General features: G+C 41.9%; 1 protein-coding gene across 1 annotated transcript in view; it reads left to right on the top strand.

Moving 5' to 3' along the window:
* The first annotated feature begins 7490 nt into the window (after positions 1–7490).
* The window catches only part of ANKRD26 (ankyrin repeat domain 26), a 45651-nt gene continuing 27436 nt past the window's right edge, over positions 7491–25705 (top strand). Inside the window, exons 1-17 of the mRNA XM_088523744.1 lie at positions 7491–7687; positions 11914–12028; positions 12283–12456; positions 12537–12643; positions 13159–13296; positions 13455–13600; positions 15929–15979; positions 17820–17853; positions 17932–18004; positions 19100–19160; positions 19520–20478; positions 21178–21322; positions 22401–22471; positions 22777–22870; positions 24458–24486; positions 24584–24650; positions 24741–24805. Of these exons, the coding sequence (XP_088379870.1) occupies positions 7491–7687; positions 11914–12028; positions 12283–12456; positions 12537–12643; positions 13159–13296; positions 13455–13600; positions 15929–15979; positions 17820–17853; positions 17932–18004; positions 19100–19160; positions 19520–20478; positions 21178–21322; positions 22401–22471; positions 22777–22870; positions 24458–24486; positions 24584–24650; positions 24741–24805 (2526 nt within the window). The remainder of the gene's footprint in view (positions 7688–11913; positions 12029–12282; positions 12457–12536; positions 12644–13158; positions 13297–13454; positions 13601–15928; positions 15980–17819; positions 17854–17931; positions 18005–19099; positions 19161–19519; positions 20479–21177; positions 21323–22400; positions 22472–22776; positions 22871–24457; positions 24487–24583; positions 24651–24740; positions 24806–25705) is intronic.

Here is a 25705-nt window from a genome sequence, read left to right as displayed (position 1 = left end):
GGCCTGCCCTGCGCACGCGCCTGTTCCCTCTTCCTCCCGCTGCCTGTCCCTCTTACAGAATGGGAGCGGCGGGCTTGCTGCCAAGGGGGGAACCCTGGTAGGAGTGTGGCCGCTTGCTGGCAGCGTGCAGCCTGTGTCCTTTTCCTCAGGGGAGGTTGAAAGCTCCGCTGGGTTTTTAGACAGGGGCCTGGAGTTGGGGGCTCTGTTTGCCTCCTGCTGCCCTTCAGAGCGCTCCTGCGCTGCCAGGGGGAGGCCGCTCTCAAAGATGGCTGGCAGGTGCTGGCAATGGCGGAAGGCTCCTGAGGCCTGGCCCACAGCAGCTGTCCCCCTTGCCTAGGAGCCAGCCAAGAAGCACGATCAGGCGAGCCGCAAACGGGCGGCAGCAGCTCGAGGCCTGGCAAGCTGATGGAGCGCAGCCTCCCGGAAGCCCTTTCCAAAGATGAGAAGGAACAAGAAAGTGCGTGGGAGTAGTCGGCAGGGATTCCCAAAGGGGGAGGCAAAACCCTGCTGTAAGATCCCAAAGGCCTTTGCAAGAATCTTAGTTTACCTAAGAGTGGCTGGTCTTAATGCACTCGATAAGGAGAGGTTTGCTGAGTGACAACAGTACCCCAAACTCCGAAAGGAGTTCAAAGGCAGAAGAAGATGCAGTAACGTCTGCCATAATGTGTTCTGAAAGGAAGTTTGGCTGCTTACCAGGCCATTTAAGGACTATGCAATCCCAGAGCACCTCACCTAGGCACATGTACATACCTATATTACTCTGGTGTTAATTTACTAATATATATGTATGTTATGTTGGTGTTGGCTTTGTTTTGCTTGGTGCAGTTTTGATTTTAAGCACGTGGTGTACAAAAAGAGCTCCAAAATGGCCCAGTCTTCATAAAAATAAGCTAGTTTGAACTTTGAGAAGAAAGCTGGTCTGGACTGGCAGTGCTTGATGGCACATCCACTGTGAGGACGCAGCAAACTTTGCTGTGGTTTAGGAGGCACCTGTAGCCTTAAGCTAAGACCAAGGGCAATGTGGAGATGACAGCCTCCTGGTTGCTTCCAGTAATTCCAGAGAGATTTGGACATCTGTCAGGGTTTGGCTACAAAAATCTGGGAATGCTCAATGACTGTGTGAACAATACACTCACACTGCTAGCTGGCCTTCAAAGCTAAAGAGCTAATTTAGTAGTTAAAGAATGCAGTGTGCAGGATGTCCTAGCAATGTGTGCATAGCATGGACAAGTTCCAAAAAAAAGTCCCGATTAGAAGAATCCCATTCATTTGGAACAGTAACGTACATTTGAATTTAAGGATGATTTCCAAGTAAGTGAGAAGCCAGTGCTTATCTGGTGGCCACTTCAATTACATCCCCAAGAGAAAGATCTCTATCCCCCACACCAGAGAGGCTTCCTCTTCCCCTGAGGGGGGAACACGGCTGCTCCCTCTGGAGTCCTCGTTTAGGAACTTGAGACACAGGCTTCGAGTTCCGTTGCACAGAGCCCAGTTTCTATCTCTAGCACTATGGCAGGTAATACTTACCGGCTAACCACACAGTATCAGCTTTATACATGGCTTGTAAGGCACTGTTGGACAGGAGCAGGCGCAATTAAAGACTTGCAACCTCACCGCAAAAAGAGAGGTGACCTTCCTCATCAGTGATAATGACAGCAGTCCCAGTACCTGTTCTGAGTGTCTTCTTGGTATATATGGACCACTAATAGCACCGTAATCAACAGCCAACTGCGCGCTCCTGCTACTTGCCTCCTGCTGCCTTTTAGAACAAGGCTTGCCATGGCCTGGGCAGGAGGGACGGGCAAAGCTGCTGCTAGCCATGCAAGGTTGCCAGGCCCATGGGTCTGGCAGGGTATTTGTTCTGTGTGGAGTCTGTGAAGGGGAAAGGGGTGAAGAAATGTCACTGACATTCTGTTCCGTGAAAGGCACTTGCCTTTCTCTCTCCAAAGCAAAAGCAAGTGGAGAATATCTTTCACTTCAGTTTGTGGTGTCCTTTTGATAGTCGGGCATAAACCCTTTGTATATGTTCCCAGCCTGCTTTGATCCTGCTGGACTTGAGTGAGGCGGAGAAAAGCAGGACTGCAAAGCACGGTTCACCACTAGCAGCAGGCCCAGCGGCTACTAGGGCCAGTACAGGTTCCCATCTTGGTGGAGGCTGTGGATGATGGCACAGAGTGCACCCTCAGCAATGTGGGGGTGACAGCCTCCTGGTTGCTTCCAGCTGTGACACTTAGTCAGGGCTATGCTTTTTTAAAATGAATGTGTGCTACGTGAAATAAGATGAAAATCTGTACTTACATCAGAAAAGCTAAACTCAATTGTTCATCATTACACTTTTTGTTTTTAAAGTGCTTTTTTTAGTTTTGTTACATACTGTAGTAGCACTATTTGCAGCTTTTAAGACAATTTGAACTCTGATGTGCACTCCACCAAATTCTAGGCAATTGCCATGGTATATCTGTGAGGACCACATATTCTGTGTATAGTCAGTAAAGATAGGTGGGCATCTAAGAGCATAACTGAGCCCTCCTAAGATCTCTATCACCCTCCAGAATGCCCTCTTTTCCATTCATGGTTGAAGGAGGCTGCTGATCCTCATTCAGGAACTTCAGGGTTATAATTCAATCATAAGGAGCCAGGTTTCTATCTGTAACACTATGGCACGTAATACCTAATGGCTTTCTATAAAGTATCAGCTATATGCATGGTTTGTAAGCCACTCGTGGACAGAAACAGTTGCATTTAAAGACCTCACTGAACAAAACCAGCATTGTAATGATGAAATGTTTTGAACCAGAGTAAGAATTAAATTTATCAGTAATAGTTCTTGTTTTGAGTATCTAATATCAGTATAATCAACAGCCAACTGCAGTTTCCTTTAATCAAATATAAGCTTTACTATTTTTTCCCCTTGTAACACACACTGCGCATATGCGGAACAAGAGGGGGAAAAATATTCAAATATTTTATGGAAGCATTCTGCCACTGTTCAGTAGCCTAAGAGCCCCCTGACTAGCATCCCGGGGGCACCTCATGACTTTTATTTGTCTCAGATCTATGACTTCTAAAATCTAAACTTCATGAACTGCACGTATGAGGAGGTATTAACCACTCTACTAATGCATTTCAAACATTTAATTGGAATCTACATAATGACTGTGACACATAATTTTGTTTTTTTGTTTTGTTTTGTTTTGCTCTGCTTTCATTCTGGGGTATGTCCCCTATTTCAACTCTGCTCAGCAGATACTGACAACAACTATATCTGGATTTATGTGATACAAAAGATGATATTCTATTATTGATAATAAATGACAGTGTTAGGAAACATAAAACAAGTAGCAGATATACACTCATAGGTCACCATTTAAAAATAATGTTGAGCAATAAACATATTAATAGTAATGGTGCTATTCCTTGTGGAACTGAAGCCAATTCTCAATGCATTACCAGGTCAGTTTTAGGAGACATTTCTTTCTTATGTTTTATAATTTGAAAATAGTTTAATTAAAAGAATAAAGACAAAAGTTTTATTATCAATGATATGCAATGAAACCTTATAAAACACTTAGAATCTACCTGCCTCCACTATAACCAAATGTCATTTAGAGTCCAGTTTGATGGTAACTGTAAACAGGTACAACAGGCCTCTGCTTACCTAGGTTGTTTTTAAACTGGGTGTGATCCAGTGACTCTTTGGCTCTGAACATACTAATAAAGCATCATCTGTTACACAATAACTCTTTACTGTAATTTAAAAAATAACATTCCCTTTTCACCAGTTAAAGGAACTCTAAACAACAGCTAGCCATTAATTGTACTGGGTATTTAGCAGTAAACTGTGTGCACGGCTGGACATAGTGTGAGAGCAGCAGCACCATGGCAGATGATGACGAACAAGAATAACGGCCCCTCTGTTCAGCACATCCACTCCCTGGACAGGGATAGGGAGGTGGCCTAACAGAAGCAGTATAGCTCCATGAGTGGAACTGTTTCTGCTAGACAGAGTAGAAATAGTTACTCATTGCCTGCAAGATACGTGTAACCGGGTGGTTTTCCTCACAGCTCCAGAGCAAGCAACACAAACGGAGCACAAACTGCTCAGACGGTTTTTCTCACTTGCACATTACCTCTTAAAATCAACAGTTGTAACATGGCACCAGGTGACAAGCAGCACACTTACCTGCCCAGCAACTCTTACTGAAACCATGCCTTGGTAAACAAAATTCACAGGCTGATTTAATGGAGAAAAAAATCCACCTTAGAAAAAGGGAATTTAAGAACACTGTTTTGTACCTCAAGGGGAAGAGCAGAGATTTTTCTAGCTGAATTTTCCAGCTACAGCAAATCATATGAAAGGAAAGGCACATCTTTGGCAGACTAACTCTGATAAATACCTAAATACCAAAGTTTATACAACAGTTAAGCCACACACAAGCTCTATTGCAAGATCTCCCTGTCATACACAAGTCTTGTACTGGGTATTGGCACAGGAATGAATCATACGGACAGGAATAGAAACAGTAGCTATTAGATGGCACTGAGAGAAAGCTATAGATTAGCTATGTAGAACATATTGAAAGGACAATAGAAAAGTTATGGAGAAAGATTTTTTTATATAGTTCCATTTTTGATTTTCTGTTTAAATGTTCTATTAAAAATGAATTTATAAAAAAGGGATGCGAAAATTTGGTAATTTGAAACATCACTCATACAAACAGATTAATCAAATAGCATGAACAAAGGCAAAAAAATGGCAAAATAAAACAGCTAATAATTGGTTTAATAACAATAATTAATTTTATAAATTCATTTTGCATCCTTTCTGGTTAGTAATGAATTACCAGTTCCTGTCTGTATGTGTGAATTCCATCAAACCCCAATTATCTTTAGAACATGAAGCTACAATCTCTTCCTTTTTTCTCCACAACCTACATTAAAATATTAATCATTCCAAGCATATTGATACAAATTCCAACAGTGAACTGAAAAAAAAAAAGCAAAGAAACAAACAACAAACATGTAAAATGTAGAACTTACTTTTTATGTGCAAGTACTAGGGGCATATTAGAAAACAGGTCTGACTATACCCTTATTCCAAGAGGCTCCAGGACACACTATGACAGAGCCCATCCAGACAATTTCCCTACCACCTAATACCTCCGGCACTCTAATCAACAAGCATCTTTGTTCTTATTTGGAAATCTTTAACACTTGTCAGGGAGTTTATGTCCTCACCTTGGCTGTGAGCTCTCCCACAAGAAACAGAGGCTTTAGGGGCTGAAGACTGTTTGGGGGGAGGAAAAAAAAAAAGACTACTTGAAATGAACCATTTCTTCCTGGAAAGAACACAGAGATGGATAACGTTTACTCTGTGTTGCTACGTCATAAATTAAAAACTTGTCATTCTTCTAAGATGTCTGAAATACAAGTATATCCAACAGTGGAACTCAGGAAAAAAAAAATGAAGCTGAAACTAAAAAGTTTTTGGAAGACGAGATTTTCTGTATTATCCATTATCCAGGTCAAACTCTCCAAAAATACTCACAGAATAATGCTTTAGCTTTCCTGCAAGGAAAACAAGAAAGCAAGAAAGTATTTTGTTCCCCATTTATCCCATCATCAACTGTGCTGATTAAAGCAATGATCTCAAAATTTAGGCTTTGCAATCTAGATTTACTTAGTTGTGGTTTAAGCAAAATGCTTCTTCTGTTTTATGGGTTTGGCTATTTTAAATTTCGCTGTACCTTCTGATGCTCTTCTGATTTAGCTTCTAGAGATCAGGTCTGAAACAAGGGCAGAGTGCTAATACACAAACAGTTAATTAAACTGTAGCCCTGTCACTTTGGTTCAGGAGAACAACACTGTAATAAACAGACTTAATCAAGCTGGGAAGACCAATTCTGAAAAGGAACACAAAAGCTTTAAATTGTATTGTTATCAACAATAAAGGAGTAAGACGTATTTCAAAGGGCTCAATCCCTTCTCTAAACTTGCACTGTAATCCTGACCAATGGCAATAAATAACTTCCCTGCTAGTCATGTTTCTATTACAGGGAAATGTCTCCCTTTGTTATTATTTTATATGCTTTTTTATGGTTTATAAACATAGGAAAAACTGTTTAGAGACTTCACCAATTGTAACCTTAGCAAGTTGTTCCATTAGCCAGATAGCCTAGGGAATACTGTATGACGACATTTCTCATAATTACCGCAGTGCCACACAGTAAGGCTCCACAACTCCGAACTGTCTAGCAGTAGCACTGTAGGTGCACACTACTGAGAAGGGTCCCCAAATTCACTATTCTGTAGGTGTGTATGTATATATATATTTTTGGCGACAGGTGCCACATCAGCTACATTTAATGGGAAGTAATACTCTGATTGGGTTGGGGATGGCATGAACTAAATGATGTCTGGAAAGTCTTCTTTCACTGTGTTTCCTGTGATATTAATTTCTCACTGATTTTTCCATAGGCATCTATTTAGCCAAACCAATTGCCTGGAAACAATAATCACACCAACAGTACTGCTAAATAAACACGGGCATGAGCTTAATATCTAATAATTATTTTGCCCATAATGCTTTGAGGAGATTTGCTCATTCTGCACTAGTTGCACTTTTTCAGGTCGCTTAATTTGTTTTTAAAAGGCTACTTGGATATCGATCTTGGATACCGATCTACCTTGTGTCCTCTGTGCACCAAAGCTAGCTACCGTTAGCCTGATATTGCTGCCATTTATGCCAACGCTGCCATAACCTTTAGAACAGCAACACCACAGCAATTTGCGGTGTACGAAATGCTCCAGGCTCACAAATTATTTGCTCCAAGCTAACCCTGGAAGCCACAGCTTTGCAGTTTACATAGCGGTGCGCTTGGCATTTGCCCGGAGGGACCCAGAGCGCCCGCTGCGCCCGACCCGACGCCACCGGCCCGCCTCGCCTCCGAGCAGGGCCAGGGGCTGCCGGGCCCCTCGCGGCTGCGGGCGCTCGCACGCTGCTGGGTACGAGCACGGCCAGGCCCAGGCTTGAGGGCAGCGCCGAGCCGGCGGGAGGACACCCGCATCCAGCCGCGCTGCCTAGGGAGGCAGGAAAGAGAAACCCGCCATGGAGGATTTGCAACGTGCCCCCTGCGCACGGGGAGCCGCGGGGCGCGGGCGGGCAGAGAGCAGAGCGGGGCAGCGCGGAGCGGTGTCGCCGCTCTGCTCTGCTCTGTCCTCTGCCCGCCCGCGCCCCGCCCCCTTCGCCCCGCCCCCCGTTGCGAGGCCGCGGGGGCGGGGCGGTTCTGCTCGCGACCGTTGCGCCTGTTGCGCATGTGCGCAGGAGTTCGCGGCGCCGCCGGTGCTGCCGGAGTGGCGGTTGGCGCGTCCCGGCGCGGGGGCTCCGAGCCCGCGACCCCCGCTCCCGCAGCCCGCCGGGGCTCAGCCCCGCCGCAGCTGTCCCGGGCCGCGGCCCCTGCTCGGGGCTCGGCTCCTATGCCCTCCCCATCATGAAGCGGTTCTTCGGCTTCAGGAAGAAGAGGAAGAGGCCGCCCGGCGGCGCCTCCCCGCCCGGCAATTCTGGTGCCTACGAGCTCCGCGAGAAGGAGCTGGGCAAGTTGCACCGCGCGGCCGCCAGCGGCGACCTGGCTGCGGTGCGACAGGCGCTGAAGAAGCACGGCCTCGACGAGCCGGACAAGGCGCAGCGGTGAGGAGGAGGGGGACTCGCCGCCGCGGCGCAGAGGGAGGCTCCACAGCGGGGCCCGGCTGGGCAGGGTCTGGCAGTCCCTTGGTAGCGTGTGGCCGTGCGCCAGCGGGAGCCCCGAGTGCTGCCGTGAGTGTGAGAGTTGTCCCAGTCCTCTGCTAGCGGGGGATGGAGCCTCCTCGCCAGCCCCCTCCAGTAGCGCCTTGAGGTCCAGCCGTGCCCCTCGGCGCCTCTCCGAAGGCGTGGGGTGCAGGTTTGGTAGCTGAGCCGAGTGGCTGCAGGGCCTCCGCAGAGAATAGCCTGAGGAGAGGAAAGCGTTGCAGCTGGGAAGGAGTTATAGTGCAGAATAACCATGCTGTGTATCGAAGCTTCAGGCAGAGCTGCCTCATGGTTTTTGTGATTGTGATCCCAAAGCTGACAACCTGTCTTGGGGTGGCAGTTACCCATTTTTTTGCACTGAGGCTTTGTTACACCTGATCAATACCTGATTTGACTATTTAGGCAGTAACCCACAAAAGATCCCATTGCTTCTGACAGGTGCTATGATGTTGGTGTTTGAAACAAGCAGAGAAACTATTTGGTAATTATGTCTCAAATAAAAACTTGTGTTGCAATATAGGTCCAACTGATACATCATAAGCATAATGCAATCAGCCTCACATTGAAACTTTTGGATCTTGTGTGTTAATAGAAACCAATAATGCTTTCTATGGAATCAGAGAGTCAAAATGTTCATGCAAAAATGCTTTTCTTATTGGAGTCGTTTGGCATAAGAAGACACATCAGTCCCATCACTACTCAACTGTCAAGTTAACTCGAGTTTGTAAACAGCCTCATGAAGTAAACAGGCTTAGTTTTGAAACTTAGTTTTGAGAAAAAAAATGGCATAGCTCCTTTGCTTGAAAGCATAGGATATCTTTTTCTGTGTGGGATCAGTCTTATTCTGTGGAGCTTGAGAAAAACATTTTGTGCTCTTGTGTGCAGCAGTTGTGCCTTCCCACTGCTTCACGTGTTGCTCCCAGCCTGCCGGTCGCGCAGAGGTGAGTGGCTGGTTGTGTGAGCGTGACATCCCAGCTTAAAATCCCTTGTGTGGCTGGGAGCCCCTCTTCCATTCAGGCAGTCAGTGCTGCAGGGCCAGCACTCAGCAGCTACCCAGTGCCCCTTTTCTGAGAAGTGCCTTCTCCTCTGTACTTGATACTGTGCCTAATCAGGATCATCTAATCTAGCATAAGCTGAGCAAAGCCCCTTCCAGACAGGACACACATAAGAGCTCCTGGTAGTGGATTTGGCATATGTGCCACTGTGTGGTAGTGGAGAAAGGCATGGGAATGAAAGTATTTTCTGCTGGTGATATGACAGTAAGTGCGTTTGTGTCAGCTCATTGGGTATTCTGCAACAAAGTGCTGCCTGGAGGCTAGCACCAAACCTGGTTATGAGTCGAGTGCCTGCAAGAAGAAAAGGTAAGAGATTAGAGAGGACACACAAGAGGAAGTTTTAGCACCCAAGATTCATGCTTAATTCAGGAGTTTGGCTGATCCCTAGATTGTCTGTCATAAAGACTAGTCTTTTGTCAGTTAGTTAATCTCTTGCCCTGAAACACCTAGATTTCCAGCAGATGTAAGGAAGAGCATTGAAACACACAGATCTTTGCAGTGGGTTTGTCACTGAGTGTTGCCAGCCAGTATTTATTTGATAAGTGATGTTATGTAAGGTGGATTTGGCACATGGCTTTTGCCTGCTTTACCTGAGTGTACCATTCATCCTGTCACGTGCCAGATGGCATTTGTAGAAAATAGGTACTGATTTTTTTTCTTCTAGCTATCTGTTCTTTCACAATGCCTGACTCAGTCATCAGGACTAAAGTTTATACTTCGATAGTTTTAGCATTTTCAGTTGATCTTTGGTAGAAAGCTTTGCTTCTGGAAAAAAAAAAATCCGTTTTGTGTATCATGCTATAGTCAGTTTTATAACCGGGCAAATAAAGTGATACTGCGTAAAGGCCAAGAAAACAATAAGTGGAATGGAGCAATGTGATGCTTTTAAAAAGCATAAAATTACTGGTGCTTGAAAGCTGTAAAACAGAAAGATCTTGGGAGTGGTTCCGTGGACAGTCCTGTCTGCTGCAGCAACTTACGAATATTATGAAAGTTTTAGATCCACTTATTCCCTATTAGTTAGTTGTTGGCACAATATGTATTCTAAGTGACCACCCAAGGAAATTGTTATATTCTATATTTCAGAATTTCATCCCGTTCTCTAGGGACAGGAATCATTCACAGCACTGGAAATTGTTGTGAAGAATAGGAAACATGGGTAGTAAAAGTAGAAATACATGATTCTTCATGTAAAAAATCATTTTGCTGCTCAGTGCTTCCAGAACCAATATGCTATACCATGTCTGGCTTTCCTTGGATATGCAACTGAAGGCTCTGATGCTCCCTGCCAAATTGTTCTTTGTAGTGAATCTTCTGTGAAGCTCTAGCAGGCCCTTGCTCCAAACAGAGAGGTCTCCTTTTCTGTTGACTGGAAGGCTTGGTTGAAGAGGGCCGATGTAAAAGAATGAAAATCAAATGAGATTGATGTTATTGAGAGTTTTCTGTTTGTAACGCGGACAGTGGCTTTCTCAGGAGCATTGCGCTGGCAGAAGCAGTTTTCAGAAGATCACGTATTCCTCCACAGTTGCATTGGCTGTCTAGTTGCATCAGCTGCACTGGTTACCATTCGCCCATGTGAACTGCTAGCACGCTGTGCTGGTTAGCTTACACCTAATCACAGCCTGATATTTACTCAGAGGTGAGGGGTGCTCTAAATTCACAAGGGGATTTCTAGGTAAGTGGTTGTAGCCACTCTTGAGTGACCTTGTCTCGGGTGATGCTGTTGGTTCCCTGTCTCTAGCAAGATATCGTAGATTTTGTGCATTTTGCTTGTCTCTATCTTTGTTCCCCTGTTGAAGGAGAGCCAAAAGGAGGCTCTTCAGCTGCCAGAAAATATCCCCATTGCAAAAGTCTGAATTTTTGCATTACATGTCACTGTTTTTGTGCATCTCCCTTTCCATTCTCACCTAATCAGTGAGTCTTTGTAGCCATGCCTCTAGGCAGGACACAGAAATAATTATGAGATTAGTTGAGTTTTCCTAAACTGAAAGAAGTTACTGATCTGCAGCAGTGCAATCCCAAAATTATACTCTTGGCCCCTGGAGAACTATGGGATTATTATCAAGTGGCTGTCAAGGGTGTCTTGCCTGTTGTCTAGTGTATTTTCTGCCCTGCTGGGACAGGGGTGCCACCGAGGAGTAGGCATCGTGCCTTGTGCACAGAGCCCAGCATGTGGTGCCCTCTGTCCGCAATGGCAGATGAAACGTGTGCAGGGTGGCAGGACTTGCTGGGTGACTGTTTCTTTCAGTGCAAGCAGGCTGGATAATTGCCACCGAAACTAAGATATTTAGCAGTCTGAAGGACCACCTTTCTTCCAGGCAAGATTTTGACTTGAAGAAAAAATTCAGTGCCGTTTCCTTCTACTGATGGTAGCTGGTGTAAAGGCAGCCCTGCTACCTTGGAGAAGGCTTCCTCCCTGGGGACTTTGGCTGAGAAGTGTGAGCGAGACAGAGCGCTCCTCTGTCTACAACTGTGAGCAAGACAGAGTGCTCCTCTGTTGCTGTCAGCATGACAGTGTTGAGGGGGAAGGTTTCTCCTGTCAGGTTTGCTGAGTGTTAGTGAGGACCCTTTGGAGGGAGCAGGTACTCGAGTCTGCTGCAGGAGGAAGCTCAGGCGAAGTGCAAAAATTCCCCCCCAAGCACCGCCCGAGGCTGCTGTGCTGCTCTTGGAAAGCCCGTGTCCCCGGCGTGCGGCACTCTGTTGCCACGCAAGCGGTGCTGGCGCAAGCCAGAGAGTCCCTTGGCGAAGGCTGGAGGTGGCCAAGCCAAGCCTGGGTGGTCCTTGCTGGGCAGCGTGGGTGGTGCTGTTGGAGGCAGTGACCAGTCACCCGAGCACAAGAATCTGCACAGATTGACCTCTGCAGCTGTGGAAGTGTATTCTTAACATAGGTATGTTCTTGAGGGATTTTAAAGGTCAGTCTTGGGCTTCAGGTATGAAACTGCTATAATGGGTAATGTATTAAGAAATCTTCGGGTTTATTTTTTCAAAGCAAAAATTAGGGCCCTTTTATATAACCTAGACAGAAACGATCTCTTCAATTATGTGTCATGTTAATGTAGTGTATTTAATTTTTAGGACAGCTCTGCATCTTGCTTCCGCTAATGGACATTCGGAGGTTGTTTCATACTTAGTAGAAAACAAGTGCAAGCTAAATCTTTGTGACAGTGATGACAGAACACCTTTGATGAAGGTATGAGATAACTTATCCCGTTGTACTCAATGCTTACCAATCACTGACTGAATGCATGATTCGTTACCTCTTGCATGATTCGTTACCTAGATATGTGTAATGATTGTTTTGTGATCAGACGTTGAATAGACGTGTATTTCCTAATATTTGAACACATTGTTATTCTCCTAACACTGTCAAAATGTGGGAATTCTGTCAGAGAGGAAATTTAATTGTTGAAAAAAACATTTCCTCTTTTCCTGTGTTGCTTGCAGGCAGTGCAGTGCCAGCAAAAAGAATGTGTTGCTATTCTGCTGGCGCACGGTGCCAGCCCTGATATTGCCGATGCTACTGGTAACACTGCGCTTCACCTGGCTGCCCTTGCTCCAAACACATCTCTAGCAGGGCAGCTACTGGAGCATAGTGCCCTTATTGATGCAAGAAATGAGGTACGTTTTGAGAATTATTCAGGATAATTTATCAAAAATATGTGCTTTGTTTTTTACATCCGAGTTATTTGTTCTTTCAGGAGGGATGCACACCCCTTTCTCTTGCTGTGTCTGAGCATCAGGAAGAGATGGTGGAGTTTCTCCTTAAAAAAGGAGCTGATGTGCATGCTGGAGATAAGTGTGCAAGGTGAAGGGCTTGTCCAAAGAGGGCTTGGATCTCCTGGGTCTTCTTCAAGTTTGACTTGAAGATGGAGAGGGGTGGGCCTGAGTCTCTAAAAGGCCTAAGTAGGCCCACAGAAGCAGTCGTTTTTTTGACTTTTGAAAAGTAATGTGCTGTAGTGCCTCCCTGGATGGCTTCTGCCTTCAGGACCACCAGGAAGGCTTGTGTGTGGTGGCCACAAGGCAGGGAAGCCGCCGTTAGTCCTGCAACATTGGTGTTTAGGCTGGAGTGGGTTTTTAGAACCCAAGTGTTGTTTTGATGTAAGTAACTTCATCCAAAAACTGCATATTTAATTGTTTTGACTCCCTCTTCTCTCTTAATGTTCGTGATTTTAGCACTCAATAAAGTTATTTTTCTTTCCTTCATTTTAGCATTAAAAGGATTAACAGCATTAACTGTTTTGAGAGCAAGTAGGGATGAAAATAATGCCAGAAATATCTGTTTCAAATGATACATTTCCTGTCATCTTTGGGATGCTTTAGGACTCCCCTTATGACAGCTGCTTCTGGTGGGAAGTTGAATTTAATAAAACTTCTTCTTCGATATGGTGCTGATGTATCCCGTAAGGACATAAATGGATGGACAGCTGAGGACTATGCTGTTATTCATGGATATTCTAGGTAAATTTTTAATTTTCTTCTTAGAGTTGCTAATTTGTCCAGTATGAATGGCTCTGAGTAGGTGTGTGATAGAGAATAAATTGCTGTTAGTATTGTAGTAAGTGATGTGTAAAGGATGTTGTTTCTAGTGACACTGTTTCCTTTCTTCCTGCATATAGTGTTGTCGAACACCTGGCAGATAGCGCAGATGTCGAAAACGCAGAAGCTTCTGCAGGAGGTACAAAAGGCTTGTCCATGCTTAGCACTCCTCGCAAGGCAGGAGCTGCTGACTTTGTCTTGGGAGCACCTGCTCTGGACAGAGGAGGTAGGAGGCTTAACCGTGGAGAAGCTGAGGAGGAAAATTCCTACAGCCTTTTCTTCTGGTGGCTTGTGTTCTTGAAGGTCATCGTGTTCACCACTGACTTTAGTGGAGGCTTCAGATGGAATAGCATGCAAAGTTTGTAACTGCACTTCAGTGGTGCCAATGGGACACTTGTCTTCCAAGGCTTCTAATTAATTTGTCAGCCGTCCACCTGGAGGGTTGTTGCCTTCTGCCCGTTAGATTCCCAATGTCTATAGGTTTTCTTCTCTGACTCCGCACTGGGGAAAAAGGAGGAGTGGGACAGGGAACAACCCAGAGTCTATAGTATTTTTGTTTTCAGGTGTGTACTTTAACTTACTGTTGCTCAGATTATGAAAATCCAGTTACAAAAGCTTTGTATTTGTCTTTGATAGTTAGGTTTTGTCTTTCTGATGTAGTTCCCTGGTGTAGTTCCCTGGTGTAGTTCAACAGGCAAGTTTCCATGGAGATGCTTTAAAAAGTAAACTTTAAAAATCCATATAATCATTTGATCTGGAAGAATTAAATTGCCGTGTGATTAAAGAATGAACTCCTTCAATGGGTTTGGAAGAAGGAAAAAAATGCAAGTCTGTGCTCTCAAGTAGCCCGGAAAGTACAATAAAAATTACTATTACAGAATACACCTTTTTTTTTCATTACATTTTATGTCCTACAGGAGGTTTTATTCTGTTTGTATTGTTAAGGATGTTACATTGTCATTATGTGGCATCTTTACATCAGACAGGCTTTTAACAAAATTTATTAAAATGTATCAAGTAAAAGGAAAGATATTTTTCCCCACCTTGACTTTTCCCAGCTGTGAGAATCTAATCTAAAGATGAACTTTATCCTTGAATTTGGACTTGGAGCTTTGATCTAGTCAGAGTTTTCTGAACTTTCCCAGTAGAAGATTTTGTAGAGGGCTTAGTACAGAGAGTTTAATCGTCAAAATGTTGCTTCTGGCTAAAAAATGTTCCCTGCTACTGCATTCTGTGCAGGTTGATATAATCACTGTGGTAATGCATTTTAGTGTTGCTTGACAGGTGTTGTTCAAACATATAGATTTCAGCAGGCGTTGCTTTTGAAATACAGGTGAGAGCTCCCATCCAACCAGGACCAGGAAAAGATGTTCTGTTTTCCCTTTTAAGAAAACTGAGAAATGGAGGAGAAGGGATTAGAAAACATCTGTAGCCCTTTCTTAACTATTTTGTAAATGTCTGTTGTTGATAGCAAGAGTCCTTCTGCTGAATTGATTCCGTGTGTTTGTGGTAAAATCCGTGTAAGCATAACTGCTTTCTGTTCCAACTGAGACAGAAGTTAAGGCCCTGTCAGGGAGGAATTTGGTGTGGAGCAGCTGCAGCTATAACTACACCCCACGATAAGATATAAAATATATTAACTGAGTGGGCTGATAGAGCAGATTTTCTGTTATAGATTATTTCTATCCCAGTCTACTAAGATGTCTACCCTGTCACACACATCCACGCCTGTTCCTTTCTGATCCACTTGGGACCTGCACCACAACTTTGTGTGAACAGGGCATTCTGGCTGGCTGGTCACTGTGTCCTGATCCCTGGTCACAAATTCTGGCTAGCAGCATAGTTCTTTTTTTGGATAGCTCAACATGGTAAAATACAAGCAGGACTTTCCTATGGCAAACCAAGATAGGTAGGGCCTATGTTTGTGTCATATACTGGCTGAGACCACATTTTAAACCCTGCTGGTTTAAACAAACAGCTTTATTGGTGAGAATGAGAATCATACTTGAAACTGTATCACTTGAAATTGGTTGACTATAAATAGCATAGCTCTGCAGTCTGTGTTCTGCAACCAGATTTCTGGACAGGATTATCTTGAGGGTTTTCTTTTTGCCATCTAAAACACTTTCAGGATGCTCAGAGGGAGGGATACTGTGTGTTCTGTAGAGTTCTAAATATGAAGGAATTGCATTTATTTTGATGGATGAGGCCTAATCAAGCTGAGAGAAGCAAGAAGTAGAGATTAGAGTTGGTAGTAAATATCTGATAATCTGTTTCAGTTTTTCAAAATATGATATATAGGTAAATTAGACTGAACAAATAAATTAAAAATTAAGCTGTTTGACATTTTTCCTTGAAAGTAGAATTCTGTGGATTATGATTCTTCTTGTATCTAGCACGTTTCTGACTGTGGACTAATAGTCATAATACATTATCCCACTGCTATAGCTTTGTCCCTGGTTTTTTTTATGTTTTTCCAAATCTCTGATTTCAAATTTATTCTGATGTTATTGTTTTGTCTGTCCTTTCCATGCCTTTTCCTAAATGGATATAGGAATGCAACACTCTCCCAACCAGACAACAAGAACAAGAGAAACAGGGAAAGGTATTCTGTACAATAGCCTTTCAGAGATGAAACATATAATACAATGTACAAACCTTTATGTTTTGTATTATTTTGGAGTCCCTCTTTTGATTTGGGTTTATAAATTATATTTTTGTGTGTGTGTGTGCTGCTGGTGGTGAAGTATTAATTTGCATGTTTTACATGAGTCCTGTATTACTGTATTCAATTTTTACTCTGTGTTTTCTCACTAGTAAAAGTGCCTTTTTAAAAATCTAGCCCTCTCCATGATTTACTCTTTTAGATTACATCTTTTATTGTGGGACATCAAGGCTATGGTTTTATTCTGATTAATGTCTGTCACAAACTTCTCTTCCTGTCTTCTGAAAATGGAAATGCAACCTGATTTTGGTCATAGCCTAGAATTTTACATATCTAGAAGTGAAAGTTCAGATAACTTAGAATTAATTGAAACAGCTGACCAGTTGAAGATATTACTGAAAACCCCTGTCAGCAGGTTGTAAGTGTTCTAACATAACTGCCCATTTCTAAGAGACAGGTTTCTACTTGGGAAGGTTAGCAGGTAAATTAGACTGCTGACCCTGAATATTTAGTTTTATACACAGCACTTCTGTATAGCAACAGAATACTGCAATGTTTCTATAATTAGCAAACATCAAAATAAAAGTGTGCCTGCATTTTTTTTTTTTTTTTTTTTAGCTTCTTATCTCCTGGGAAGTTCCAGCCTTTAGGTTTTGTATGAGACATGTGCGCTACATTTTGTTGTCTAAAAGCCCTGTTCAGACCAGGAGGCATAATCATCAAGGTTCTCACATAAGACCTGTGTTCATGGAAGACATAACTTCCATGTTCATTTAGGTTTTGCTGTTTGTACAGGAGATGTGTATCTACAAGTGATTATGTATCTTTGGATTTATTTTTCCTTAAATGTTTTATCTGTTTATTTTTTGTCTTTGAAAGTCTCCAGGGTAACAACTTCGTTTGGACATACTAGTTAGCTTTTACAAATCAAGAATTTCAGAAACCCTGAAATAGCTTCTATATGTAGGGTATATTTGTTTTCTGTGTCTTTGTTTTGTTTTTCACCCCTCAATCTTGGGAATCGAAGAACCCTTTTATTTCATCTTAGTTGTTGATAGGTGAGATGTTTTAGTAGTTTGTGGAGGAGGAGGGCCTCGTAAGGTCCGTTTTCACATCTCCCATTTTGACATCTTATGACCCTGTGTGCAAGTTACCTTCATCCAACTACATAAAACTTGGGGTGTGGTAGAGCATGGGATGGTTACATCTCTCTTGTCTGCTCAGTGCCCCTCTTTGGCACTGTGCAGAGAACTGCTGGTGATTCCTCTACATAGGAATAGCCTTCAGTTTTCGATTATGCATTTCAATATTTCTGGAGATTTACAGGATAATTACTGGGTAATATGTAATTATATGTAATATAATATGTGGTGTTTAATAAAATCTTGGCAAATGACGTGTACTTAGGTGTACTATGTGTGGTATGAATACTTCAGTGGTTCATTTACTTATTGAAGTGTTAAGCTGCCACCATTTTAAAATTGTCTACTAACATAACATATTTATATTATGCATTTTTTTTTTATTTTAGAAATGCTTCCTAAATTTGTAGATATAAGAGACCTAAGGAAATATAGTTGTTAGTGTTTTGTTTTGTTTTTTATAATTTGAAAAATCAGTTGTTTGGGAAATATTTTCATTCATGATGTCTTGGATTGGTTAATTATCTCAAGTTTCATTCCAACTTGTAGAATTATCCATGTTAAATGTTTGAGTGTATTGTTGAAATTAGAAGATTTGGCATGCTAAAAATTAATCATGTTGATTAATATTTGAACAGGAATAGATGACTTTTCCCATGGAGACTCGATAAGGTGAGCTTGGAACAATGCCTAACACTTACCTGAACATTGATTTGAGAGAGACAGTACTTACTTTGCTTTCTTTTTAAGAAGTTCTGAGAAAGAAGATAGTTATGACACTTGGCCTACTTCTGAAGAAGAAGAACTTGATTTTACTCCCAAGGTATAGTGCCTTTATAGGAAAAATTTCCCATGAAATGACTTATTTAAAGGCAGATTTTCTATGGGATTGAGCAAAACTGTATTTACAGGCAGGGTTGTTTCCTCCTGCGTAGTGGTCTCTTGTCTGCCACCCTTTTTGCTGCTGTGAACTTTCTCCTCAAAAACTTGTAGCTGTAGCAGAGCACGCAGCAGTCTTGTGGGTGGTTGTGAAAGAGCACTAGGTGCCGTTGAGAGGATTGACATTATCTTAAGTCTGGTTATTTGAGTCAGATTTCTAGATCATAAAAGTTGGGCAACTCCTAGATTGCCCCTTTTTTTTTTTGTCCTCCAAACCTTGCTCTTTGTCTCAGGTAGCTTTAATGATAGAATTTTGACTGATACGGAAAAAGGGCATTTATTGATCAAAATCTGCTGAAATGCTTCATCCCCTGGCTCTCCTGTGCTCCTTGTCAGATTTCTCAGAAGTGCTTGAGGGGAGACAGTTGCTCAAGCAGGTCTCTCTCCTGTATGTTGGCATCCTGTGCTTGGAAGTGATCTAACCCTGCATGTGACATGGTATTCCTTCTGGCACCTGTGTGCTCTCACACACTTTCTACTGATGTTCAGAGGGGGAGGTCTGGTGTATTGGGATTACGTTGTGATGAAGAATTTGAGTGTGTGGTGGTGGATCCCACACTGTAATGCTGTAATTTAATTAAAATATTTATTTATAGTGGTTAAAATGGAAATGATTCTTGTTTCTACCATCACACTGAAACATCCAGGGAAGTCAATTTAACAGTTTAGCCATGTAACAGTTACTTGGGTCACTTGTAAATGTTTAAAAATAAGCATCCTGCAAATGCAACCCTAAACACAGTTGAATTTTAGTCAGTTATTACAGGTAAAAACAGATGAATTTTAATTAATAATTGCAAATATAATTCAAAACCAGATTTTATAGAATTGTGATGCATGTAGACATAATTTTAGAAATTATTTGGAAACAAAAGGATAGCCTTCTCATATTTACTGTTCAAGATTTGGTACAAATGATTTGTTATTTTCTCTTTTTAAATAAACAGATAATCCTGCTTAAAGCTGTTTTTATTTACAGAAGCCACAGAAGCCAAACTTGGCACTGCTAATGAATGCTTCCCAACAGCTGAGGAAAAACCGTGAGTTTCTTGGAAAAATTTTATGATATACTACACAAATGTAGACATGCTAAGTGTTGTGTTTGTGTTTTGTTTTGTTTTTGGCTATAGTAAAAGAGAAAGTAGCATTATGAGAAAAGAACATGTAGTCATTTCAGAGAAAAAAAAGTCAGATTGTGAAGATGAAGATATTGAATCCCCTTCTAAGCCTTTGTCCCTGGTCAAGTCCTTCCCCCAACCTGCCCATCCCTCACCTGGCTTCTTTTCCAGACATTCCCAAATGACTCATCTCCTGTACTTTAAGCAGTAACATGCCCATTATCATTTTATAACTCATTCTGTTTTTTTACATATATTTTTTCCTTTCCTCATGCTTTAAGATGGTGATGGTTCTAGAATTGAAAGTCCTAAATCACCAAAGGAGAACCTCAAACAAGTAACACCATCAGACACAAACCTCAGCAAAGGAGTATGTGAAGAACTGAATCAAGATGTTTCACATGCAAGCAACCTGGAGGAGGAAGAGTCAGAGCAAGAGGAGGAGGGGGAAGAGGAGGAAGAAGATGAAAATGATGATGGTGAGAATGTTGAAGATGATGAAGAGGATGAGGAGGAAGATCTTACTCCAGATGAAAATGAGGAGGAAGATCTGGAAGATGAAGAAGAAACTCAATCTAATGACATAGAAGAGGAGCAGGGGAAAAAAACAGAAGCTAAGGGGGAAATAAATAATGAATTGGGGCATTTCAGTAGTCTTCATGAAGAGGAGGCTCAGTTTGGAATGGGAAATGTCTGTGATGAAGAATTTGATGAGAAAATGGAGGAACTGGACACTCCCGTGTCTTTTATAGATGGCTGTTTTGAAAATGCACAAGAAAGTGTAATGATTCTGTCTCCTCCATTAATGAATAATGAGATATGTTGCAAGTCAGTACCAAAAGAAGCACTGCTCCAGAATCTAAATAATTCGCAGAATGGAGAAGAAAGCTCGAAAATTAAATGTGTGATTCAGGAAGATTTTCCTAAAAATACTGACTTGTGCTTTGCAGATTCTGAAATGACAGATCACAAAAAAGAGACAGCTTTGCCTCTCTCAGAGAGGTCTGGTCTTGGAATCGGTGATGTCTTTGAACGTAGTAATAACTCTTGTGCAGAAGCAGAAAACCCAAGACTTGAAAGTACAAGGGAGAATTCTGTGGTTCTTGAATGCATGGATGCTAAAGAGGAGCAATGTGAAGTAGATGATAAAGTCTGTGAAGCACTGAAACGAGAAAGTGAAAGCTTTAGCTTAAATAGCTGTGAAGAAAAACTAAGATCAGCATTTTCCTCGAGCACCAAAGTAAGTATGCAAGGAAATTCAATCACAAGAGTATTCTCTAAAGGTCTAATAAGAAACAGGTGGCAAACTTGATTTTGTTAATATGTGTTCTTTACCTATATTCTTTTTTTGGGTCATCTTTTTCTGGTATTAGAAAATGTCTCACTAAAAACATACTCCTAGACAAAGTAATTTATTTGGTTAAAGATATTATCAGATAGTATTTTTATTTTATTTTTATATGTGGTTACAGTGGTGTTGGTAGGGGAAGAATAGACAATAGACATTTTTTTTCTGTAGTCGATAAAATTTCTCTCAGACAGGAGAATGTACAAATATTGGTACAGTTACTGCAGTCCAGTAAAGTTGTGCCATGAAGAGTGAGGAAGCAAAATTGGTTTTCTTGAGATGGTTTGAGAGTGAGGGAACTGGTGATTTTAGTTAGAGCAAAGAAGGGAGCCAGGGGGAGCTATGCTCCTGAATACTGTAATCTAGGTGAAATTAGACCCACTAGATGACCCATGAAATGTTGAAAATGGAGCTGGCCGAGCACTACCAGGTGCAGCTCTGGGCCCTGGGTGGAGGGGTTCCCCTCTGCCCTACTTGAGGCAGCCTTCACTACTTGTGAGACAGACACCAGACTCTCAGTTCACTTGTGGTGTTGCTTCACAAAATGTATTTTTTATGTATTGATTACATGTCTGTTTTGGGTGAATTTAGGAAGAATCGTCTGAATGGGAAGAAAAGGAAGAGGAGGATGGTGAAGAGGACCTGCAAGGTGCCAGTGCTGAAGGTGTGAAAAATTTTGTTACTAATGACAGTCCTCAAGTCCTGAATCCTTCAGAAGACCATACTGCTGTGAGAAGTAAGCTAATATTGATCCAATTCATTTCTCTGTGATATTTGCCCACTCTAAATGAATATTAATCAACATCTGAGTTATTATCTGTTTTTCCACTGGCTTGCACCCTAACAAGGAGAAAGAAAGCTTTTTTCTTTCTTTTTGATCTTGGAGATCTAAAACTGTGATGTTAGATTCCAAATTAGGATATATGAAACAAGTACCAGCCTTGCTCTTCTTGCCACATTTTCTATGAACAAGGCTATTGGATGGAGGAGAGAGGGGCCTGTAGGGTCTGGGGTGTGATAATAGTAACTGCCTTCTTGACCATATTGTCAGGTTCAAAAGCTGTAAATAGTCTTGGCTGAGGGCTCAGAAAGACTTTTGAGTGAGGCTGAGAGGAAATGATCCCAATCCAGTTCCTTGGCTTGTTCAGGTTTAAGATACAGAATGTCTTTAACACTCATGAGTGTTTGGACCTTGCCAGAGTTGAGTAGTTTGGTACTCACCTGAAATCCAACGCAGGAACAGAAACCACCATAATCATTGCCTGTCTTCTGGAAGACTCATGATGCAGTGTTACCAGAGCCTGTGTAGCTGATGAAATGGCACACAGAATAGGCAGCCTCAGCTGCTGTGCTCCAGGTGGTGTGTGTATATGTGCTTTTCTGTCGTGAAACATTTTAACTTCAGCGTGCATTTGGTGAAGTGTAAGCAGTCAGAGCAAAGGCTGAAACTAATGGTTCTCCTTTTTGGGTGTGAGTACTTCTTTACCCTGAGGCTCTTCCCTGCTTTTCTGTGTGCCTGTCTCTGAGTGATTCTTGAGGCTTTTACAGAATGAGTTAGCTTAAAACAGCTATCCTATAAGATACTCTACTCTGGCCAAGTAGCCTGGTGAGACTGGGCTCAACACAAGGTAGTGATAACACCATGATCTATACCTGGGGATTAAGATATCCTTTAATGAAATTGCTTTGTTTTTTCCTACGTAGAAATCTCTGTAGTAGAATCATTATGTCTTGTCTGCAAGGCTTGGCTGATGGAAGAGAGCAGCGGAGTAAAAGAAGGACTCATGGTTTGCCATTTCTTGTTTCCCTTGTAGATGTTACATTGCCAGAAGGAGCAGAGCAGGAGGAAGATAGTGACTCTCCCTGGGATTCTGAGCTGCTTTCGGTGAGGGACACAGTGGGGTCCCTGTGGGGGGGATCCTCCTGGGAGATTGTTTTGGGCCCAGTACTGAGGAGGCTTAGCAACTTCTTTGACTACTTCTGCCTAGTTCCTGTGAACTAGGGTTATCAGGGTGAGATGTTGGGTTAGTTTAGATGATTAACATCTGAGTTAAGATTTTTTGAAAATATCCATGCTATGGCCAATATGCTATGCACTCAAATGTTCGTGACAGAGGTTTGTTGTTGTTGTTTTTTAATGGAAAATGAGTTTGTATCAGTTTTCACATTGCATCTTTTTAAATTGAACAGCCTGAATCCGAAAGTCCATCAGCCAGTGTGCTGCTTCTGCCTGCAGAAAGCCATGGAACATCCTTGCAGAGTATTTCAAAGGAGCAAGACAATGGTAATTTCCTGCCTGAGCAACAGTTTACACCACTGTAACCTTTTATAGAATCAGCTTAACAGTTATTGATGTATTGATTGGAAGTGCTGCTACCCTGTGGGTGTGCTCAATAGCAATGGACAAGTACTTGGTAAATGTTAATTAACTTCAGGTAGGACAGCATTTGCTGCCCTGTTTGCTTAGCTAAGGACATTGTTCTGCACCAATTATACGTGTTTCTTAAGAGTGATAATGTGCATGGTTTAGAATTGACCCATTCTAAACATTGATAATAAGTCATTTTGGTCCACTGTGGCAGGAGAGGAAAAGCTTTGGTTTGGCCGTGGTTTTTTTTTTCTTTTTTTTTTTTTTTCCCCTCTTCTTTCTCCTAGCTGAGTTTTGGGTAGGTTTCTCTTGTGCTTTGCTGCTACAGTAGGGTTTCTGCCTGCTGCTTTGTACGCATTTCTTTAGTAGGAAGGCAAAGAAGTTTTGCAGCTAGGGTAGTACTCTCTTTGGAGTAATTTCTCCTTTAAAGAGTGATTTGTCACTCCTGCTTGGAATGTGGATATTAACCGTGTAGCTAAAGAAGCCCACTCAGTCTTGTTTGATTAGGCTAGAAGCAACATTTTCCAAGTACCAGAGGGCTTAAAATCAGCTTACTGAATTGTCATGGAAGGAATTTGGTTTGCATGCTTCTGGATAAGTGGAAAAATAGACTGAAAAGGTTGTAAAAGATGATGATGGTCATCTTCCTCAGATATTTCCATATTGTTGGATCACCAAGTTGCTGGGATCAAAAACCTTTTGTTTTGTTTTAGTAATTCTATTTGTGTGGAGCTCTTGGTAACATTTTTCATACCTCTTTTGTGAGAGAAACTATGAGATGTCTGGAGAATTCAAGAAATTAAGGCAAGTCAGGAGGTTTTGTACATGTGGGAATGACTTAATTTAGGACAAAATATTTTTTAAAAACACACTATTGTTTGGAATTAAGCTGTAAATGGATATTACAGTCAAATGGTGTTTGCTTCTGTAGGTTTCTTGAAAGCTAAACCAAAATTATCTGTTCAGAAGCAGATTGATATTATGTCTTTGAATGGTGAAACCAGAGACACCTTAACCCATATGTTTGCTCTTTCATATACATTGTCTTCTGCTGTCCCATCAATGGAAGGGAAAATACAATCAGTGTTCAGGCACTTGCATGATAATCATAGTCATGGTGCTGTTTGTGATCATTCAGTGCAGCAGACTGACCTTATTTTTCAAGTGGCCCATTGGCACAGCAGAATCCTACCTCCAAAAGGGCTAAAGGTTTTGTTCTTGCTGTTCATGACCGTGACCTTACTGCTTCACATGAATTGGTCTAGTTCTCTGGGGTTTTGGTTTGTTTGTTTTAATCCAAATGCATGATAGGAGCATGTATTCTGCATTTTCTTTATACTAATAAAAATGCTGCATTATAAGGTAATAATTGGATGTTAGTATCTTTCAATGAAATAATACTTGCAATTAGTACTTGGCTGTAGAAACTATTGATGTTGCATGAAGTAGAAGATAAATTGCATTAAATATAATAATATTTTCTTAAACAATTTTCATCTCCAGGTTTGTCAGAGAAGTCCACTGAATCCCAGGTAAATATTTGTTCATGTCAGACTATTTGTCGTGCTTGTTAAATAGTATGTAGCTGCTTTTTTAAAATCTGTATTTAATGGATTGTGTCTTTCACAGCAGAACATCTCCGAATCAATTCTAGAAACAACTGAAATCTTTCCTAGAAGCGGAAGGCAGAAATTAGGTAATGTTCAGCTCATATGTTAGTAGGATAAGCTCCATAATTTTCCCAGATAGCAATGCTGAATAAGCATCTGGCTTGTTTAGTTTGTAGGTCTATTGGGGGAATTTGGTTTAGGTTATGCAGAGGATATTGAAGATATTTGTAACATTCTTTTTGTCATGCTTTTGTTATTGTTTTATTATATTTTGTAGATTAATACATTGAAAAAATATACACACATGCCTAATTTTCTGGTTTTATGGTATTTTATTAACAGAGAAATTGTACTTGCTAATTCTTTCCTAACATTAAAGCAAGGACTCTAGCAAGGTGTTCCATGAGCAGATGAACTACAGAAATAGACCTCTGTCCTGTGTATGCTCTGTCTGCTAGTCTGCCATTTGCTGTTGCAGATGCCTTCCATGATGCAGGCTCCCTCCACCACACCTGCTGTCACATTTCCTCATGTTTGCTTTCCTTTCAGTTTCTCAAAATGTCCTTTCTGGTATTCCTAGCTGTCTTCTGAGTTTACCAATTCCCAGAGGGGCAATAAGGAGCCTGTACTGTGGGTGTTCTAGCTAAAATGCCTGGGAGCAGCTGGCGAGAGAGAAGGGGTAATTTCTTGGGCTCATGCTATAGCTGCTCTTAGCAGGAGCCTACATGACTTGCTTTTCTCTTACTATCTGCCGATTGTTTTACAACATGTATCAGGAAATACATTCCTCTGAAGCCTTCCACTGTTGTGTTAGCTTGAATCTGTCTGACAGGTTCAGAGCGAGAGGAAGGAAACAGAGAAGAAAGGTAGGGTAGAAGAAAATGATGGGATGTCAGGCTTACAAGTAAAGCTTTTAGCTGGACCACTATATCTTAGAGAGGAGACATGTGACCTTAATGGTTCTCCATAATTGTAACTTGCAAGTATAATATCCAAATATTTTCAAGTTGTTCTTCATCCTTCTCATTTAGGAAAAATATACTGTTTTGGTTGACGCTAAAAGAGGTTAAACTTAACAGAGGTTAAGCTTCTCTCCAGGAACCATGTGTGTATTCACAGCATGTAAGCCACAGGAACCCTT

This window comes from Tinamus guttatus, unplaced genomic scaffold (genome assembly GCF_059628265.1).
Source record: "Tinamus guttatus ecotype Peru unplaced genomic scaffold, ASM5962826v1 Tinamus_guttatus_pri_ptg000018l, whole genome shotgun sequence".
NCBI classification, from domain to species: domain Eukaryota; kingdom Metazoa; phylum Chordata; class Aves; order Tinamiformes; family Tinamidae; genus Tinamus; species Tinamus guttatus.
This window is presented reverse-complemented; position numbering and strand designations above follow the sequence as displayed.